The sequence below is a fragment of the Cinclus cinclus genome, chromosome 7 (assembly GCF_963662255.1).
Source record: "Cinclus cinclus chromosome 7, bCinCin1.1, whole genome shotgun sequence".
NCBI classification, from domain to species: domain Eukaryota; kingdom Metazoa; phylum Chordata; class Aves; order Passeriformes; family Cinclidae; genus Cinclus; species Cinclus cinclus.
The window spans coordinates 17521263-17543375 of NC_085052.1; the positions used below are offsets into that span (position 1 = coordinate 17521263).

Genomic DNA, 22113 nt, shown 5'->3' on the forward strand with positions numbered 1-22113 from the left:
AGGTGTGTCCACAGGTTTCCCTGGAGAACAGGCTGAAAGCACTTTTCTGAGATTTTGATCCTTCCAGTGGAAGGATTCCTGTCACCTCTGATCCTGCACATTGTGCTGAGGACCTCCTGAAATGTGCTGAGCCTATGCCTTTACACAGGGTTTGTTTGCTGTTCATGGGATCCAGGCTTGGGGGTGTGATGTGCTTGGATAGGCAGTCCTGAGTAAGGCTGGCAGCAAAAATTTCTCTCCTCTGTGCAAGTGACTTCAGCCCATGAATTTCACAGAAGCTGGGACTTCTCTGGGGCCCACAGGAACTTTCATACACCCTGGTGCACACCTCCCTTTCCATGAGGCATGGTTTGATGTCAGCATCACTCAAAGGGCGGGAGCCCTGGTGCTCGTGGGGTCGCTTGGCAGCACCAAGCACCATCACTGTGGAGGAGCCAAAGGCACCCCCAGAGTTCACTGCTCTGTGTGTGTCACTTGTGGCACACAGAGCTTGTGTCTTCTGGGCACAAGCCAGCAGAGAGGGCATTGCTAGCTCTGTGTGTGTCAGAGAGCAAAGAAAGGTCAGGCAGGGACCACATTAATCAAATGGAGTAATTTTGCTTTATTTCTGCCACATAGTGGGTTTTTTCTGGGGATTCTTAACTGTAGAGAGGGGAACATAGAGCAGTGTGTGCTCTGCTTTTCTGCTCCAGATTCAGGAGTTGCTCTGCTGAACTGTGGGTGGAGGCGACTTCTCTGGCTTCAAGTTATGGCTTAGTTTAACAACAGTAACAACCCTCTTTCTCAACCAAAATAAAAGAGATCACTGTGTGCTTTGTTGTGGGGTGTGGCTGGAGGAGAGAGAATCACTGTTTTCTTAGTGAGATTCCCAATCATAATTTTTCTTCCTCCTAAAAAGAGACTAAAAAAAAATTCCAGTCCAGAGGCAGGCCCAACTTTGTTTCAACATAATTACTTTGCATTCAGTTGAACTTCAGCCCTTCTGTACACAAACTCTTCAATCTAATTGTTTGATTAAACTCGTATTTCCTCCAGAAAGGTACATAAATAAGTGAATTGTTGAGCAAATTAAGAATACTTAACAGCATTGCATCTGAAAAGTAGTTATGCTGATTAAATTTTCTGTCCTTGAGGATTTTCAGGAAATTACTTTTGATCGTCAATAACACAATTAAGTAAACTACACGCACATTAGCATGAATAATTGATAAGAAATTATGTATTACCACGAAGCACTGATTTAATAATTCATGATGCGACACTCTAGTGACTGTGCAAAACTGGATAACATCGACAAGTCTGCCTGATGTTGCTGGAAATGCTGCAAATACAAACAAGTTCACAGTTTTGTTGTACAATAAAGGAAAATATCTGATGCATGCTGTAGTTTCTGTTTGTTTAATACTTGAATAAATTTAGAAAGAAGACCCTGAAAAGCTCCTGTACTGTTTTCATTTGGATCAATTTCTCTGTGCAAGCCCTTGCTTTCACATTGATCACTGCCCAGTTCTGCTTAGACCACAGTGGTGCTGCAGAGTGAGGAAGGCTCTCCCATGCACAACTGGAACCTGCTGACTGTCTCAGAACTTGCAAAATTTGGGGACTCAAAGCTTTATAAAACCTCCTGGTAAGGAGCAAAGCAACATTAATCCCTCTTTAGCCTGAGCTCTTCAGTGTCTGACGTGTCTGTGATTATAATTATTCAGTAAGATTTTGTGGGTGATTGCTCTAAGTCAGCCAAAAATGAGGCTGATCTGGGTGTTTTGAGTGTAGACAATGCTGTGTTAAAGCCTAGGCCAATTCTCTGACAATTCTTGCAGTTTGCCAAGGGGAGGCAGATACGTATTCATGTACTTGTCAGCACGTTGGAGCAACCAGGGCATGGTGAGCCACCTCTTCCTCTAAGCCTTTGATCTGGAACTTTCTCAGGGCAGTGCGTCCCAAGAGAGCTTGCTTGAAGTCACTCAGCAGTAGCACAAGGGCAAGAGCAAAACTCCAGAGATCTATGTCTCAGTCATGCTTGTTTCTAGCCACCAGACCCTGCTCCCTTCCAGATGGGCTGCCCGCTGCAGATGAGCCACCTGCCTACTTTCTGAGCTGTCATATATCAGGGCTATGCCACTTAAACCACTCTAATGGCCATTTCAGTAGCTCTGATTAAGTCTGGCATTTAAAAGTTTATAACTCAGCTATAAAAAGTCACTCAGGCTGAACCCCAGCTTGAGAGGTCCAAGCCCAAGGGGATGATTTACATGAGAGCTGTTCCAAAATTAGCCTGCATGGTATTTTTTTTGGTTATGTGAAGGAAAATTGGAAGCCCAGGGTTTAAGGGATGGATGTAAGACAAATATGCTTTGTTTGACAGCTCACTGCATTGTCACTGCATCCTGTGCAGTAATTTTCTCTGAATTTCTGTACTAGCATGAGCCGTGCGTAGCACGGATGTTCACCGTGCCAATGTTGCTTACGTAGGTTTGGCAAAGAGTCTCCAGTCTTGGGCTCCTTTCTCAAGGATCCCACAAAGCCCAGCTACCCTTCATCCCTCACCTTCCCCACATCCTCATTCATGGCTCTGTGGAAAGCCCACAGTCCTCCTCCAGCCCTGGTGCTGACTCTCTGCTTGTGCCATCACCATGCTGCAGCTCCTGCTGCTCCAGGGCTGAGCCTGGCACTGGGGAGGTTTCGGCAGGGCCAGCCAGGAGCCCGTGCTTAGGATGTTTATGGGGTGACCATGGCACCTTGGGCTGGGTTTTATTGATAGGGGTTGCTGCAAAGTGCCACACCATGGGGCTTCTTTATAAGGTTGCCTGTCCTTCTCTCAGCTCTCTGTGCTTGTTACTTCTTACACATCTATTTAAGTCTCCTTATGCCTATGTGCGTGATAAAAGGAAATGTGGAGCTGTGGTTTCACTTCTGCTCAGTTATGCTTTAGGCTAGTCCTTCCTACACTGCATGCTGGATAGTAATGAGATTGTTGGGCTAATTGGCTCTTTATTAGGAGTATTATTTACAACAATGCTGAAAGCCATGTGCACGCAGATCTTGGTTTACCATGAAACTCTTCCCTCTTGCAGTCGGTGCCCTCCCCTCTATTCCCCACAGATTGTTGCCCTTGGTGAATTTGGGATGACCTCTCTACTTCCCAGAGGAGTCCCTCCTCCCAGGTCATGGCCAGGGATAAAAGCCTGCTGGCAGGGCTGTGTCTCTGGAAGTCTGCACTTCTGCTGTGCACTCAAGCTTTCTGCTTCCCTGCAGCAGAAAGGAGCCAGCACAGTGTGGGAGGAAGTAATTTGCTGCCGGGTGGGCCACAAGGGAACAGGGGATGGAGATGAAATGCTTGTGGTGTGCTGCTGTGGCACATTTTCCCTCTAAAAGGGCTCTGCTCGATAAGGATCCTGTTGTGCTTGGCTGCTGGTGTGGTGGAAGCAGTGTGTGAAGCAGGGGAAGTGAGATGCCCTGAACCGATACCCGAGACCTGAGGACATAATTCAGACCTCTCCACTGAAGAGTTTGACACCCCTCTCTGAGATCACAGTGCAGCCCGAGGGCGGGGGGGGGATCCACCACAATGCCATAAATAAAAGAGTAATAGAGTACAATAAACAATGCTTTATTCTTTCCAGTTAAAAACTTCCTTTGCAATGTAGCAAAATATTGACTTCAGGCAGCCATATTACCACAAAACAAGATCTTTTCCTGATAACTACCAAAGAAGCATTTACACAGACATGGCTTGTGAAAATGTGAATTTCATTGGCCTATAGCACATCTAGCCTTAGCTGAAAGTGATGTGCTGACAATATTTTAATAATCCAACCACAGTGTCCTTGCTGTCTGCCCTAAGTTGTCTGCCCCAAGTAGGTGCTGGCCTGATGTTTCAGAAGTCTGAGAATCATTTTTGTGAAATGTTTTTTGTGGTAAATTAATAATAGTTAAATCTCACCGGGATTCAAAATATTGGCTTGCATAATTCTTATACGTTTAATTTCAATGGTTTCTTCTGTATTCAGTATTTTTTTTTCAGTATAACATCTATAATATGACACAGAGAAGGCAAAAACCACCACCACTTGTGTCATTTTACCAAGAAGAGTTTTCACATGCAGATCAACAAATGGCAGCTTCCAGAACTCTCTTCTGATGGTCCTGGAAGTTACTGAAGCTGCTTCTGGTCTCAGACAGTGCAGCTAAATAACTCTACAGTGTCCTGGAGCATCTGAGATTGTGACAACTATTTGTACAGAGAAAATATCCACTCCTCTGGGCTGCTCTAATGGCAGGGTAGCTGTTACTGACCTGCTTTCTAAGTCCCAGCACAAGCCAGAGTACTGTGTACACCATTAATGCTGTATGCAGGTGGACACCTGGAATATGTCATCCTTCATGACTTACTTACCCATCTTCTGCCCTAGCAATGGCCTGGACACACTCTGAGAAGTGTCTTCAGCCCAGTCTGAGAGACCTGTGATAGTGTGCTGGGAAAATGCACCCTTGACAGCAGCCATCAGAAGGCAGGCCAGACACAGTCAGCCTGAGACACTGCTCCTTGGGACTGGTCAGGGCCAGGAGAAAACTTTTCATTTTTAATTAAGCTGTGTTTGCTTTGTCAGCCAAACTGGTTTACCTTTCAGTTCTTCTGTTTCAGAATTTTTTTTATTAAACTCCAGATTCAGTATTGGCCCTAGAGAGTAACACTTGCTATAGTGGCAAATTTATTAGGGCTCCCCTAGATACAAATAGGCCAAGGTTTTTATTATGTGCACACAGCTTCTTTACACCCGTACTGTACATGAAGCAATGTGTTAAATAAGATCCAAAGCCCATTAAATGAAGAAGCCCATCTCTGCAAAGAAGACTCCCCAGGAACCTAAACTCTGCCTGTTATATCACAGCTGGCTCACCCTAGCTCCGTCGTGCTGGCTGAAGCCATCAGGTTTTGGCAGATGCTTGAGAACCAAGATGCTGATGTGATCTCCAGCCTTGGCACAGCAAGGGATAGGAGCATCCCTGGGAGCTGTTACTTTTTATTAGAAATATTTCTGTAGTAGTGCACAAGAAATTGGCTGCTGGCAGGGAAGGAAGATGTACAGGAGAAAAGAGCTGATCCTATTTCTCCTCTGAACCATTACTTTAGAGCTAAACCCAGCTGGGACTGAGCCAGAGGTTCTCTGGGGAGGATTTGACAATCACCATCCAACAAGGGTCAGAAAAGAAGTTTCAAAATCACTCTCAGAAAGCCAAATACTTGAATACTTCTCCTATGGGTCTGAATCTGGGAGCAATCCAGATTGATGCTGCTGCTTGTTCAGATAAATAACACAGACAACAAGCAGCCAAACATCGTGTGTGTGAGCATGCACATTTGAACTGCAGCCTCCTCTCTCTTTTGGTGGAGTTCCCCTCCACCAGGCTCAGGACCAGCGTTTAGGTGAGTGAGCTTCATGGACCCCACACAGCCCTTTCTGTGTCAGTGCAGCCCAGGACTTGCTGCACAAAGTTTCATCCCTACTTACACTGTGAGGCTGTGGGTGAAGTTCACAACCTGGCTCCAAGCTGGAAGGAAGTGAAGGGGGAGAGTTTCTTGCTCAGTAGTTTTTTACTAGAGACCTCTTTGCACCGTGACAGGCCGACTTTAGCCCTACATTACTCTTTTTTTCAGTGCAGACATTCTGAAGGGAGATATTTCTTGCTAAGGGGTGTTCTCTTTTAGTAATTGAATGAGTCGCTATAGCCTGAGAGCTGACTTGTCCCTTCAAGCTGACGAGACATCTGGGACCCCTCAGTGTCACCCTGCTTCTCAATGCCACATTGGGTTGTTCACCACATCATCACAGAGATGAGTAGCAGTACAGCTGGAGATGCAAGTGGTACCGTTTGTCCCACACAAAGGGATCACTAGGTCTTGGCTGGAATTCTCTTTTGAAGTAGCTTGTTGGTTACATTTTTTTTTCCTTTTTTCCTTTTTCTTTTTTCTTTTTTTTTTTGTTGTTATAATGTCGTAGGTCTGCTGTTCTGTACAAATATCAAGTGTCTACAGAGCTGTTGAGGCTGGGAAGCCTCCTGTCGATAGGAAACTCTGAAAATCTTCAAATTCCTATCCAGTTCAGATGAAATCAAACCTTTAAGAAAACAATCCACTGGGTTAAGAGCTATGCTTTTTCACCAGCTCAATGAATAGCATACAATTTAAAATTTAGTGACACTGGTACTCTTTTGTTCTTCAATATGCAGTTTGCCAGACACTGTGAAAGCAGGAGAGGAGGGAAGAAACCAGAGTCTTTGTTATTAATTAGATTTTAGAACTACATTAATGAGCCAGAAAAGTAGGAGCCAAGGTATTGAAAACAGCTTATTCCTGCTGCCACTGCATGGGAAAGCAATTTAACCTTGATTCCATACTCTCTCTTTCTGGGACTTACATGTGCCCAACCAAAATAGCTCCTGCATGTAAAGGTGGATGTATCTGGCCTGCCATTTATAAAGGCCTTTATTTCCTGCCACAAGGGAGAATTGCATTGGCCAGATGCTACTTTTGTAAATGATGACACCTTTTAAGCACATTGTTTTCACTTCATCCTTTCTCTCTGCCCTCTGCCAGGGACCCTCTCTCTTCCTGAGCTCAGCTCCTCACATTTCTATCAGCAGGAGGGAACATTTTGGGCTTTCTACAGGCAGACTGGGAAATACTTGTGCTGGCAGAGTTGGCAGTAAGCAGCAAGGAGCAAAAAGTCTTCTAAACAGCCCAGCACGTTATGGAGGACGCTGTCTGCTGTGCGCTCTGTTAGCTAACAGCATGTAAACAGCAATGTGAGCATTAATTTGGGGGAATTAAGAATGAGCGAGGGTTTTGTTTGATTCAGGCTGGATTTGGGATTATCCATAATAAAAGACACACAAATTGGGATCGTGTTGTTTTATCTGTGGCCTCTGAGCATCACGGGCTTCCTCCTGCTCAGCCCGATCAGGTGTCGGACCACGGCTGACAACGCCGTTCCAGCAAATGCCCGTACTACAGATGCAGCCACATGTATAAAACCTTCCTTTTGCCCCCAGCTCAGCTTTATTCACAGGCTGAAGGGTATTTACCCGCTGAAGGAGCGCTTCAAGTGCAGTGTGGATGGCCCTTACATTAGTGCCGCTTTCACAGCCGCTGGAAGCTTTCCAAGGACCAGGCTGTTGTTTGGGATTTTCAGACGAGAAGCGTAAAAATTGACAGGCGCACAGCACGTGTTTGGTGTCCCGCTGAGCCTGATCCGATAACCTCTCAGTATACCCCAGGGATGCAGATATTGCACACCATTAACCATGTCTCGGATGCCCAGAAGGATATAAATCCAGAGGCAGGTTCCTGTGCCGCTGGAAAGAGCAGTCAGTCCCAGCGGGAATAGCCCCCGGCGGTGTCCATAGTGCAGCTGCAGCCAGAGCCGCGGACAGCCCAGCGCAAGAGGGAGCTCCGCTGTGGCTCACCGTGACAGCTGCTGCTGGGACTCCATCAGAAGCTGCTCCCCTCGCATAGCCATTTTGGTGACGGCAGCATCTCTTCTTCGTTCCAAAATGGACAGAAACCCCCCCCCCCATAAACCTCCATTACCAGCAAAACGAACAAACCAAACCAAACTCCCAAATACCGGGGGGGGGAGGGGGGGAAGGGAGGGAAGAGTCAAAACAATTTTCTGCTCAACAAATAAATAAACACAAAGAAATAAATACAAAGAAATAAACAAAAAGGTGATATTTAAAAACATTTTCTTTATCTTCAAATTCATAATATATGTTTTTTAAATTAATGATTTCTTTAAAAAGTACTTTCAGTCCAAAAAATAAGGTCCAGGACTGTTTACTTAAACATCCATGTAAGCAAACAAGGACTGCACAATAATTTTTGAGCAAATTTCCCATCTGAGAAGACAGCAGATAAAAAAAAAATAACACTCCAAATATGTAGGGTTTTTTTTACCAGCAATTTCAGTGTTGTTTAAGCAGTGTGTTTTTCAGCAAAGAAGCTGGTTTTATTGGAAAATTCCTGCTAAGGTGCAGTCATGTGTCTTGGCTGTGTCAGTAGGTTTTTGGTCCAGTACTCCAGCTGGTATTTGATCCTGCTTGGTTTGTGTTAGGGCTCATCTGGTTGCTAAGGAAAGGAGCTCATGGCAGCAGGATCAGTTCTGCTGTGGGGTTGAACTGCTGGGGCTGATCCCGTTTCCAGGAGGAGTGTTTGTGTCTCGGGCTGATCATGCAGGGGGTTCAGGAAGGGAACACAGTGAGCAAAAGGGCATCTCCATCCCCCTTTCCAGCTCCACCTGACCCCGGACTCACCAACTGCACCGCCTTTAGCAAGAGGGGACAATGTGTGGGTGACCACCCTGCTTCCAGCCGAGAGATGGAGGTGTGGGGGCATCCCAGGTACAACCCTAGTCCTGGCAAGTACGTGGAAAGAAGCAAACATTCATCTCCCTGGGGTAGTGGAACATGGGAATCCTGGGGGAAAATGGAGCTCCCTTGTGGGAGCTGCAAGTAATAGGACATATGCACAGACAAGTAGGAGCTGGAAAGGACATGGAGGGCACTGTTTAGAGCATGTCCAGACACTTCAGAACATGAGCACTGTATATATAAGTTTATATAGACATACAGACATGCCTAGATACATCTCTACACAGGTATGGGTGCACTATCAACAGTTATATTGTCTTATTATAAAGTAATAGGAAATTCTGTTTTCATTCTTTTTCTAACTTTTCCTTTTGGAAATTTCAAATGGCACAGACAGTTTTGGCATGGAATAATGCTGCAGTGTTTTCACCCACATTCCTTGGGAAGGGATGCAGTCTCAGGGCACCTGTTCCAGGCAGTCAGTGCTCCCCAGCAGAAACTGATTCTGACAACAGACTTTCAGGAATCCCAGGGCAACCAAAGAGAGCTTCTCTTGGACCAGATCCAGTTCTCATCCCCCTGCAGCTTATCAGTGCTAGGAATAGAAAGAAGGATCAATGTTTATCTCAGAGTCTGTCATCTCTGCCCTGTTGAAGGAAGAATGCTCCTGAAGAAGGCCCCTTAGCTCACCTGAAATGTTTATTGTTGATGACAACATGGACATTGTTGGTACAGCAATAATTCTGTTTTTGTGTGCTCTGCATGCTGCCATTCCCCGTGCCAGCTTGAAGCAAGCAAAAGGACAGTTGTGATAAGATGAGGCTCCAGATGCCAGTGGCAGAAGTGTGAACACACTGGGGAGCTCCTTGACAAGGGAGTCCAAGTCTGCACAGGGAAGACCCAGCCTGTCAGGCAGCTTGCCTTTGACCAGACCTGGCTTTCAAAGTGCAGCTCCAGCTTTGAACATTTTTTACTTTTTGCCGGAGTCCCACTTTCCATTGCTAGAAGGATTTCAAAAATTGTCCGTGCTTCTCACAGAGTCTTCCCTCTCTCCTTCTTTCAAAGTACCCCAGGCCTCAACTTACTCAATATGGACTTGGACACAGGAAAGTGCTTATCTTTTACTACTGCAAGCTGCTTCCCCCAAGGCTTGTGTTAAATCTGCTTTAATAAAAACACAGAGCTTTAGTCAAATGGGACATAAATGATTTCTCTTCTGCACTGTTGGAATGCTGCTTTCTAAGTATGTTCAGTAGCATATTAGAAGCAACTCTCTAAGTGGCCATATAGTACCAAAGACCTGACTATCTAATGTGAGAAATCAACATCATGAAAACTTTGAGAATATCAAAAAGAAGCAAGGGAAGAGCACAGGTCATTTTCAGCCATTCCCAATCCATTTAAACCCCGTAATTACAATATTATATTTAGTATCAGGGGACAGTGTTAAATGTGAGATCATCATAAGACCAGAATAATCATCTTAAAGACAAAATAAATTAATCACTGACCTCTGTTGTTATAATGAGGATTTCACAAAAAAACCCCAAACACATTGAAGTTCAATTTACTCAAGTGTTCCATGTTCTTTATCTCCTATAAGGCTCTGAAGCAGAATTTCTTTAATAAAAATGACTGATGTACACCAGTTGCTCCAAATTACACATTTATATGTATTCACTAGAGCCCATGTAACCCATCATGTGCAATATCACCAGCCTCTGATGCTGCTTTTCAGTGAGAGAGGGGATCAAACTTAGAGTTTTTATTTACCCAGAAATGAAACAGAGTATATCCCCCAAATACAGACATGCAAACCTGTCAATGTATTTCTGGTAAAAACATAACCAGCCAACTATTCTCTTTATGGTCTGTTATTCTCATATTACAGTAGCACTTTCACTGTCAGCAAGGACTTCTTGGCTACTCAGGGATGAAAGCAGAGCAAACCTGAATAAAATTGCCACTCTGGACAAGGACTGACCCAAAATCCCTCAGAGAATAGTCTCCACTGTGTTTCATAACACAACATACAATAAGAGAAAATGAGGAGAAATGGGAAAAAAAGAAATTACATACCTGGTAACTTCCCCCAGGTGGATGTGACACAGGGAATACAAAAGCCCTGATGTCCTCTGGCTGATGGCAAGAAGGTGATCATCTCCCAGTGCTTTTGGAGTGGGTGCTGGCACCATATCTCCATGGTCCTCTGGCCAGACAGACCCCTGCCCTTGCATGACAGGGAGGGTGGGAGTGATCACAGAAGTCATGGGCCAGAGGTGTTTCTGCACAGTCTCCTGTTCCCTCTCTTTAGGAAGGGGAGGAAGGGGGAGGAAGCCCTGCATCCAGTCATCTCTTAGAACTTTTTCTTGTGTACCACACACACACACACACACACTTCTTTGTTCTCAACTTTCTCTGCCAGCATAACTGGAGGTAAAATTACAATGACACATAATTACAAAAAAAAACCTGGCTAGAAGTCATTCCAGTATTATAAAACAAGTCCCATTTATTTAGTTTATTAATAAATAATCACTTATTTGCAAATACAGTTGCATTGATGGAACGTGCTGATGACATATATCTTCTTGGACAGATGACTTAGGAAGGCACTGAACACCCAAGGAGGGGTTGACAAAAATCCATGCATGTTGGCCATTTCTATTAAACTAAACTCTCTGAAGCAAATCCAGCATTTTCCACGAGGAAATTCAAGCCCTTGGGACAGAGCCATGGCTGTGGGATAGCAGTCCAAGTCTGCCATGTGACTGTTGGCATTGCAGTCACTCCACAAGGAGAAAGATTCAGAAGGAGGCAGTTCTGGCCCTGGAATCAAAGACTAGCTAAGTCAGATTTAGCCTCAGTCGTACCTGCCAAGGAAGAATCATCACTGTAAAGGAGCCTCAGGGCACCAAGAAATGCAACATGCACAAAGTGCAGGAGGAGGAAACAGTGAAAACAATGGCCCCTGTTCCCTTCAGCCTCCTGTGCTTCTGTGCATGCCAAGAACCTGCTGTGTTCCTTAGTCCTAACCACAGTCTGCTGGCAAGGAAGAATTTGGCTTGGTTTGCCTCAACACCTCCTAAACCTACAACTTAATGTCACTGCCAGAAAATAGTGTTTTCCTACAACTGCTTTCATGACTATTGCACATTTCCCATAGCACCCCCCTCCCAAAGAAAAGGGTCAATTTACAGCTCTCATTCTGCCTAGTACTGACCTTTTCCAGCCCTGTTTCCCACAGCAGCAATGGAAAACATCTCCCCAACAAACACAAACAGAATAGGGCAAGGAATGAAAAATATTTGTTATTTGAAAAGGTGTCATTTGTCTTCCTTTTAACACACAAACACTCTATGTCCACCACCACAGGCATTACTGTTTTTTTCTACCGATATGCAGATGGCAGTTTTACAGGTATATTACATATCTATGTGGGGATGTTGATGTGGATGCATGTGTGTGTTTGTACACACACACTCCCACAGCCTGGCAAGAATTTGGCCAGCAGCATGGTCTAGGTCAGAGACAGGTTTGCTGATGGGTTCCTGCTCAATACCAGGATTGGACCTGGAGTAATACTTTTCTAATATCATTCATGCCCTGTGGCAAAGTGTGCAAAGCTTTGGATACAAGACAAGAACCACTTTCTTACCTATTCTCAAAACTCCCCAATTTGTTTAATTGCACAGAATCATAGGATTATTAAGGTTGGAAAAGACCTCTAAAATCATTGTGACCAACAGTTAATTTAGCACCAAGTGTTCACGACACCAAGGATGGTGATTCCAGTACTTTCCTGGGCAGCTTATTCCAACGACTGAGCACCCTTACAGTGAATAAATGTTTCCTAATGTTTCCACAGAACAACTCCAGGATCAATTTCCTCAGGTGCTGTTGACTGGTCTTGAAGAAGACCCTCACCTTGCTACAACAATTTAGCTACAAACTGTCCAGGTCAAAACCCCCTCTGGGAGCTGTTCAGAGACACAGTCCACTGTGAATGCAGCTCCCTGAAGCTAGCAGAAAGGGCTGATGGAAATTAAGAACTCCTACTTGAAATGTATTTGGTATCCAAGTTAGGACTGGCTCCTCTTTAGATGTCCATGTTTCAGTTCATCTTAACAGCAGAGGGAAAAATACACCCTGCTTTCCTCACACACCTGGAAACTGTAATATGGAGCATCCCATTCTCCACAATGAGTTTTAGGAGACCCTTGATAAAAGGGTGTAGACGCGTGCATATCTACAAAACAACAGCAGTTAAAGAAGTAAAAGGGACCTTTTTAAATACACTTATACTTTTTCCCCATCAAATTACCATTTATTTCTGAATCTGTTCACAGATACCTCGTATCCATAGTCTTCCCTTGGAAAGGAAGCTTTTATCCTGTCCTCTGAGAGCCTACTTCTTGACTTGTGACTGTTAAGGGCATTAAAATTTGTAATTTTAACCACACACACACACACATACAAGAAAAAAAAAGTCTTGTGCACTCTGATAGGCTTTAAGATTTCATAGGTTTTGTCTAAATGCACTGTGAAAAACTCTAATGGATCTATTTATGTATATTTTAACATGTGGATGAGATGCTGCTCTATACTGCATAGGCGTTATGCTGTATAAAGTGGCAGCAACAGAGGAGTGCAACATGAATAGCACCATCAGTTTACAAAATATTTGTGGCTAAAAAAAATTATAGTAAAAGCTACTTCCCTTAATTTAACAACTTGAAAATTAATCATTGTTCCTGAAAAACTCCTGATTTTAAGTAAAAAAAAAAAATCTTTCAAAAAGAGCCCTTTCTCAGGGGAGACTGCATTTGCTGAGCTCCAAGCCAAAGTTTGTTTAAATTTTAATGTTTTCAGAACAGGATCACAGGATAATTCAGGCTGCAAAGAATCTCAGGAGATCTCTGGGTGAACCTCCTGCTCAAGGAGGGTCAGCTCTGAGGGCAGCTCAGGGCTTTATTCAGTCAGGTGCTAAAATCTTTCCAGGGTAGAAACCTGAGCAATAAATATTTATTCAAATATTTGAATTTGGCTGAATGTGCTTAAAATCCAAACCATACCACTACAAACTTCATTTCCAGCCCACACCTCTGCTGCAATCAAACCTACCAAGTCAGAAATGTGTAACAAGTGAAATGAACCTTAGAAAGTCATTAAAGGCTAAATCCAAACCCCACTGTAATCAGTGAAGTGATGGCCTTAGTGTTTGTCTAAGAGAAATGTTTCAGCAAGTGGCACTGACGAAAGGAATTGTCTGGTGGGACCAGGACAGGTTGTGAGCGCATGGCTCTTGTCAGGGATGGAGGAAGGCTAAGAGCTGAATTCAGGTTAAGGAAGGAGAAAAACCACAAAGTGAGTCTGTGTCCCAAGAGAGGCTTCAGTCCTGGGAAATTTACTGAAGAAAAACTCTGTCATAAATACTAACACTGGGAGAGTGGAGCAGTGCCTGTGTCCTGTCTCCACATATTATTCATTAACAAAAGGTCTGATTAATCCCTTTCCTTTCAATAAGTCAAGAGCTGCTTCGCTGAAAAAAATCCTGTAAAAATTGCCTAAGATGTGAATCAGGCTGAATTCACAGGCATAATTCTTCCTTAGAGCTTCTGCACTTTGGTTGTAACTGGGGAAAACAGTATGAGAATGAGACAGAAAAAAACTAAGCCAATACTCCAAATGTAGATATTTACAAGCAGGCACAATACATTCATTTTTTTCATCTTTTCAGCTAGGTTTCCTCATTAACTATGATGTTAAAAAAGAGCTTATGCAGGGAGAAGTGATACTTTCACACAGATCTTTCGAAGAAAAGTGGTAATTGAAAGAAGCACTTTTCTAGAAATTAATACCTTGGATGCTCTGAATATTTTGTTTGTTTGTTTGTTTGTATTAAATATCAGAATTCACAGATCAAACTTAGGTACATTTTTCAGGTTTTAAAAGTTAGTTCCATGTTTCAGTGGGAGCCTGAAAACAAAACAAAACACATTTCAATTACAATAGCAGAGGACTTCTTGTCCTAACAAACAATTAAATACTCTTGTGGGATTTCATTCAACCTTGTTCCTCACCAAAATATTTCAGGCCAAGTATCAAGATAACCTGAAGATTTTAGCTGCATTATAAATAAGCCCTGACTCTGGGGGAACCTATTTGGATGTTAACAAGAAATATAAAGAATTCAGCAGCATGTTAGTGGACACTGCAAAAGTATATGTGAAGTCTAGAGCAGCTGCAACTGTATTCTAGTTGTTTGAAAGGTTTTTTTTGTTTTGGTTTTTTTTTTGTTTTTTTTTGTTTGTTTGTTTTTTTACATGGCTGTTGTATTGTGTATCCAGTATACAATCTCTTTGTCAATGACATCAGGGCAATCAGCGTGTGCAAAAAATGGTTCTTGCATATATGGCATATTTGTAGCCACAGACTTTCTACCTGTCAATACAGTTCAAAGGAAGTGAGTGAGGAAAGTTCATTAGATGCAGCATCAGTTCTAGGTCTCATAGGATGCATAGGATGGTCTCATAGGTTTTATTTTGTGTCATGTATCATGCAACACATTTGGATAATAGGATACTTGCTTTGGCTATCCCAGCATTCTTAAAAGCAGCAGCAGCAGCAAGCAGTGGCTTCACATTGTCAAATGTATTTGTCTAGCTGGCATTGCTCCTTCATCTCACTGATAATTTGGTGCTTACTCAATTTATCTTTTCTTCAGAATGGTCATTACCTTGCATCCTTCAACATGAACAGCTTTTGTTTCCTTTCCCACCCAAACCACAATGAGATTCAGAGAAAGTGTTGAACAAATGTCAGATCTGCATGTGCTTTTGTGTGTGTCCGAACAGTTCTTAAAACCACTAGCTGGCATGTTTTGTTACTTCAGTTTTCAAGATACGCCTTCAGCAGCAAAATCATCTAAATTGGTGAGGGTGACAATGCCAGTATTTTGGGTTGGGTTCACATCCTTTCCTAAGTGAACTTGAGTTTCTCCAGCATCTTGGTGGTAGGAGTAGGAGGCTGGTTCAGTGTAGGGCTGAGTATCCACAGACTCAGTGTATCTGTAGTCCTGCTGGCCATCTTCAGGTAGCTCAGCTGGTTCTAGTCCAGCAGGCATTGACCAGGCAGGTTCAGAGAGTTGGGAAGGTGATTTCAGCACTGCTACCGATGAGGCTGGTAAAGGCAGCACTCTAGGGTAGGAGGCATAGGGAGAATTCTTAATTTCTGAGGAGGGGGGCTGGTTTAAGTTCTGTTCCAAGGAAGGGACTGAGACTTGAACATATTTTCCAGTTTCTGGGTCATAAAATGTCTTTAAATTAACTTCGGCTGGTAAATCAACTACGTAGTATTGACCAGAGTCAGGGTCTTGGAGCAGTTTCCGCTGCGTCGAAGAGGATGAGGAGTTTGCTGCTGGTGCAAGTCTAGATTTCCCAGTCATGGTTTGTGTGGGAGTAAAAGTTGAGGGAAGGGGAGGATGAAGAGGAGAATATCCTAAGGGTGAAGCAGATACTGTTGTTTCTCCAGAATGAGTAGGCTTTCTCCCTACAGCATCTGTATGCTCACTCTGATGGTTTTTCTGCTGCTCTTGCACTTTTTTCCTCTTGTTTGCCAGCTTTTTAGCCCGACGCAGAGCCTTTTCTGTTTTAGGTGGCACTGTGGGTGGCTTGCCAGCTGGTCTCCCACCAAGTCCCCTGGGCTCCTGTCTCCCATCTTCCCCTGTGACATCAGAAAGCATATTCCTCTGTGCTGAATCAATTATCTCTTCTGCAGGCACATAAGCTTGTGTCTCTAGTGCCATGTTCAGCAAGGCAGGATTTGTAACATCCTCTGTCTCTCTAAGGCCAGAAATAGTTGGTTTATCTGAGAATGAACTGGCAGCAAGAGAGTGTATTGTGCTTCCTGACCTGGGGCTTGTAACAGCAGAGCATGAAAGATTGTCTAACAAAACTGGTGCGCCTTCTGTATACAGGATATCCTCTAAAGTGTCATTGGACACAGAAGAACACGTGTGGTCCTCTAATATGGAGCCAGTCACAGGGGAAATTGCCTCCCTAGAGATTATTTTTTTTGTACAAGAGCCCCCTTTGCGGTGAGATGAATGATGATTCTTAAAGTAATTTGTCTTTCTTTCTGTGGAATAGCTGGGGTTGTTTAGTGCCTGGTCATTTTCCAAACCTATAATTGGCTGTGCTAAGCTGTGTCTTGCCTTTGTAGGCTTCTTTTTACTTCTACAGACATTTTCCTCATTCATTTTCCCAAATTTATTTAACAACACACAAGTCTTTTCATCTTCTTCTGTCAGTTTTCCAAATGAAAAGCTCTCTGTATCTTCCAGAAGACTGGGATCCAGCGTTACTGGAGTAGATCCAGGCTCACTGGCTTCTTTTTCTCTGTCAGTTGCTCCATATCTCACGTTCTGCTGCCCTCTCTGTCTTGATGCCCACCAGCCAACCTCCTGGGCATGCAACATGTTTCGGTGCTTGTTGTGAACTGCTGGGGACATGAACTTACGTTCCATTTCCTTGTAACTGCTGCTCACTGTATCGTCCAGGGAAAATGACCGGAGCAGGGGCAGCTTGACAGCCCTTATTACCTGAGGTGACCTGAATGTGTTATCTTTAATCATAAACAGACTGGGTTTGGTTGAGCTTGAAGATGATGGTGTTTGTGGCTCCTCAAACCTGGGGATGGACGAGTCTCTTATACAGTCAGATGCAGAATTCATGCTGTTGGCCTCTTCCCTTTTCTCTCTCCCTAGTTTCTCTTTCATCAAGCTCTTCTGTTCATTCCCAGCAACACTTCCCTCCCTCTTCTCTGCTGCACCAGTACCAGGGCTGATACAAGCACAATACTGTAGTTCATCTTCCCCAATCTCTTTCCCTCTCTCCCTGTGTCTTTTCTTACTTCCTGAACCCATTTCACTGTCAGTCCTCTGGCTTTCTTGGAGGCACGTCTGCTCCGTCAGGGACACTGGCAGAAATGGCTCTTCCTGAAGTGGCTGCTCCACTGTGGAGACGAAGGATTGCTCTGAAGAACTAGTGCTTCTTTTGCCTCGTGCTTCATGGCCGAGTACCACAATGTTGGTTTGGGTGCCACTGTAAGGCTCATCGTCTTCTGGTGAGAGTTGATTTAGGAGAGTTTTGAAAGCAAAATTTTCATTCTGAATAGCAGCTTGTGTTTCATTTTCCTCACCCTGCACACTGTGATTTTGCATGGGTTGCCCAGCTTTTGTACCCACATTGTCTCTACTGAATGGTCTCTGTGCTGGATACTGCTGATGTTTTCCTAAATCAGGTTCATTTGATTCACATCTGAATGAGGAGAAATTTTCATTGTCGCCTGTGTTTTTAACCAGATCTCGGTGTTTTGAATTGTCTTGCTGCATGCTGTCTCCGGTTTGGTAAAATGGAAGGTCTTCTGTTGTCTGGGGTGAACTCAAAGGCAGGTAGTTACCTGTGAAGTGTCCAGTTAAATCAGTTTTACTGTCCTTTTCATGAACACTGCTAGGCAGTACATAAGCTATATCACTCAATTCATCTTTCTCTGTAATATTTTTCTCATTTTTGTCATGCAAAGTTGAGAATGAGGTATTAGTTTTTGTACTCTCCTGAGTATTTTCCCTTGTTTTATTTTTCTCCTCCAAGGCCCTTAGCAGGGGAGAAGGGGTATAAATGCTCTTAACACGTTTGCGCACATCCTTCAGGTTAAATAACAGACTCGATGCTGTCAGCCTGTAGCTATCCCAAGACTTGTAATCGTCTAAGGTGCTCTCCTCATGGTCTCTTGAGGCCGTGCCCTCTGTGGGAGGAGGTGTCAGTGGGATCAGCTCACGTTCAGCAGCGCCCACCTCCTGTTTTGGGGGTATGACAGGTGTTAGGAGTTCGGTGATGTTGAAAGAGGGACTGCTCGACCCAGGGGAGCTTGCCTGCTTAGCCAGAGGAGTCACATGCAGACCAGGGTCAGCACCAGTCACCTTCTCAGACGGTGAGGTCTCGTGGCTGTCTGTGACCTTCTCCTTTGCAGCCTGTCTCTTCCCTGCTGTAGCCCTTTCTGTAGCCCTCTGCCTCCTCCAGGGTGGACAGGCATTGCCCAGCTGGGGGCTGAGGGATTCCTGCTCAGCTGAGGTGGCCTGGGGTTTTGGTGGAGGTGGACTGGGCATCTCAAACCTGAGTGAGGGTGAAACCATCCTATAGGACACAGACTGGGGTGACACAGAGGCTTGGGACAAGGCAGTGGGGGACAGCCGAGCTGGCACTGGGGGTGGTGGCACAGGAGGGGCTTCAGGGGTAGGGGGTGTTGAGGGATGGCCGGGCAGGGAGGGGGGTGGGAGGGGAAGCGCGGGTGGGGCGGGGGGTGGCCGAGGGGCACCCTGGGGTACGTGGTTCCTAGGGGGGGGTGTGGGAGGGAAAGCAGCAGGAAATTTGGTTTCTGTAGGGAGAGGACCCTGAGGTACAACTCGGAGACAGAAAGAAGCTTCTTGTAGTGTTGGCTTCATCTGAAAATCTTTGTCTGTCTTAGCAGCAGTGGTTATGACAGGTGACAATTTATGTTCATGTGTGTGGGATCCTTTAACAAATGGTGGTTCTTCCAGGTATGCAAGACCTTGCTTTTTTGTTTTTATGTCAACAAACTCCTCCTTTTCTGTCATTTTTTTATGATGAACATTCCATGATTCAAAAGCACTATTTTCACTGTGAAGAAAACTACCTTTCTTTGCTGGCTCACTAATTTTCAAGTTTCTGTTTTTCAAAGCCTTCTTAGAAGAATGGGAAAAATTTGACTTGGCTACTTTTGACATCTCAATCAGCACAGGATAATAACCATCAGAGTCCCCATAGCTCAGGTCTATTTTATTAGGTCTTCTCTGTGGCTCATGTTTGCCACTGAGATAGTGGCCACCTTGACTAGCCTCAGAAAATTCAGAAAGTTCCTTGTGGATGCTTAAAATATCTGTATCATCCCAGGAAGCAATATCATTACCATGATTTATTTTGTATTTTTGGAAGCTGTTCTTAATGGGCTGCTTATTTGCTATCAGAGAACTTCCTGACCCTTGGTCTGCTGTCTTATCAAATGTCTTAATCAACGAGGACACTTTTGAAACATGCTTATTGTTCCTTGGACCAGGGACTGGCAAATTCAAATTCTTTTCCATAGCAAAGGTGTTTTTAGCAATCCTTTTCTCCTCTGAAGCAGAATTAGGTAACTGCTGGAATGTGGAAGCCCATATTGTATGTTCATTGTTTCTTGCTGTTAGCTTGTCACAGACATTGCTTTTCTTGATGTCGTGGTTTAACGTCCCTGAGTGAATTTTAGCAGACAACTGGAGGGCAAAGTCAGGTGAAATGGAAAGTTCTGGTTCATTGTAAGGGTTTTCGAGTTCTGCTACACACAAACTTTTGAAAGCCCGATCTGTGAGGCTGCTCACCTCTCTGTCTGCATCATCCAGGAGACTCCCAATACTTGAGGAATCACTATGTCCTTCTGTGTGTTTCTTATTTCCCTGCATTGTTCATGAGAGTCATGGATGAAGTATCCAAAGGATTAGTTTCAGGTGTTGAATAGGCAGGTGACTTTGTGAGGCAGATCCAGCTGTTTGCAATTCACAAGCACAAAGTCATTCTTCCAGATGGTGCTGCTGCACATTGACTCATCTTGCAGAACAGCTGAAGGAAACTTTCTTCTCTGCAAAGCCAAAAATTATAAATTATTATTTTTCTATATTAACACTACTAGACAGAGAGCATTTTCCAAATATATCAGTCACTGACTAATTTTGTGATGCTAGTAACACAAAGAACAACGTGAAAAATCACTGTTATTTTGGTCAATTCAAGTAGCTCATGGTAATAGTTTAATTTCTGCAAAGACCCATTAAAAGAATTTTCACTTCATATTCTTTACTTGGACTCTTAAACAAGGACATAAGAAACAAATTTCAAGTACTTCCCTTTCCGTACCTCCAACCATAAACACTTTCAAGTGCTGTGCATCCATTTAGAAAAGAAGGTTAGCCATTTTTGGCCAGGAAGTATTAGTAACAAAGATTACTTAAAAAAAGATATCACTGACTTCATCATTGCACGCCAAATTCAAAATTAAAGGAAAGTCAATAAAACTTAATCGTCACAGCTTTGTCATGATAATTGCCATGAACACAACCCTTGTTTGAGAAAACAGATTGGCACCACAGGTAAAAAGGATTATTGTGCGTGTTTCAGACAAATAGTGCTGGGGTACAATTTAGCCACCCATAGCAGGATACAGCTGGGCTGTGTTGGTTTTTTGGAGCTGAAGAGGCTGCTAACATCAGCTTAGCCAGCAGAAGGCAGGAGTGCCTCGGGGACTGTAGCAGACCCACTAAAGTAGCAGAGGGAACGTTTGGTTTCAGTTCCAGAACTGCTGAGAGCTAATGGTAACCCATTCAACAGAACTATAAGATACCACGGATCGATTATGATACACAGTCAGGGCCCACAGTAGTGAGGTTTTTGTGTATCTCCTGCCTGAACACAGGATGGGGGAATCTTTTCATTGAGCAAGTAAAAGCAAAATAGACCCTTTGGCTGTACTTGAAATCTCTTCATTAAAACTCTTCACAATTTCTCTGTAAACTCTTTAGATTATTATTCCCACATTCGAGGGCTTGAGCAGAGTTTTGACTAAACTGCAGGGAGACTCAGTTTAAAAGCATACTCCAGAACTGGCTAAAACTGTTTAAAAAAATCTGGTCTGTGTCTCCATTTCCTCCCTACAGTGGTATGATGAACTTGTGATGAGCTGAAACACCACAGCTCACATCTACAGCAACTTCTATACAAGTGGAAGATATCTGCATCTCCAGCTTGGATCTACTGACTCAGCTCGTAGAACTGAGCAATGAAATTCAGATCTAGATTCCAGCCTCTCCAGGTGTCCAAATCCCTGATTCCACCTTTGTCCACCTGTTTTTCTCTGCAATGACCCAGTGCTGATCAAAGTATGAAAAGTAAGAGCAACTGAGCTTAATCAGTTGAATTACTCTGGCTCAGTTGTTCAAATGAAAACACTCCTCACCTCCCTTCTCTATTTAAGAGAATCTCAGCCAAACCTATTTTAGACTCCAAGATTCATAGTGAATTTAGATCCTGTCCTTCCAGCCATGCAATTCCAATGACTTATGCAAAACCACAATAAATTTACACCAGAAATAAAATGAGCCTAACAGAGCTTCTCCATCTTACTTTGTACAAAGATTTTTCAAACATGAGTTTCAGTCCCCTCACAGACACACATCTTTGTGTATAACGCAGCAAGGAAAAAGAGAAGACAAATTAAAGGCCATCCTGCTCCTGGTTTTGATTCTTAACTGTCATATAAATGAGAAATACAAGTACATACCTGCCTTATAATTTTACTTCTTGTTTTTAGAGCTCACTCTCATACTTGTATTTGGCTTCTTTTCTGACCATCTTTAGTGAGGAGGTAGAAATAGTCCAGTGATGTAGACTCGACAGAAGTAGAGTCCCAGGGTGTTTCTGCCCTTTAGCATTTTTTTGATCCTAAGTAAACTCTGCAATTTGAAAACAAAGATATTTGTTTGCATGATCTGAGGATTGTTTTGTTCATGTGTTCACTCCCATTTGACAACCATTTTAGGGCTGATTTACAGGATTTCTTACAAAAAGACACAGCTGTCCATTCCAGGGTGACAATAACCAAATACCTGTTGGGTTTGGTAGCTTGTGGAGTACA

General features: G+C 43.7%; 1 protein-coding gene across 1 annotated transcript; it reads right to left on the bottom strand.

Annotated features, from left to right (window-relative positions):
• Nucleotides 1-15268: 15268 nt before the first annotated feature.
• Nucleotides 15269-19888, bottom strand: C7H10orf71 (chromosome 7 C10orf71 homolog). Its single transcript, XM_062496032.1, has one exon. The coding sequence runs from the start codon at nt 19886-19888 to the stop codon at nt 15269-15271; it is 4620 nt and encodes a 1539-aa protein (XP_062352016.1).
• Nucleotides 19889-22113: the final 2225 nt, after the last annotated feature.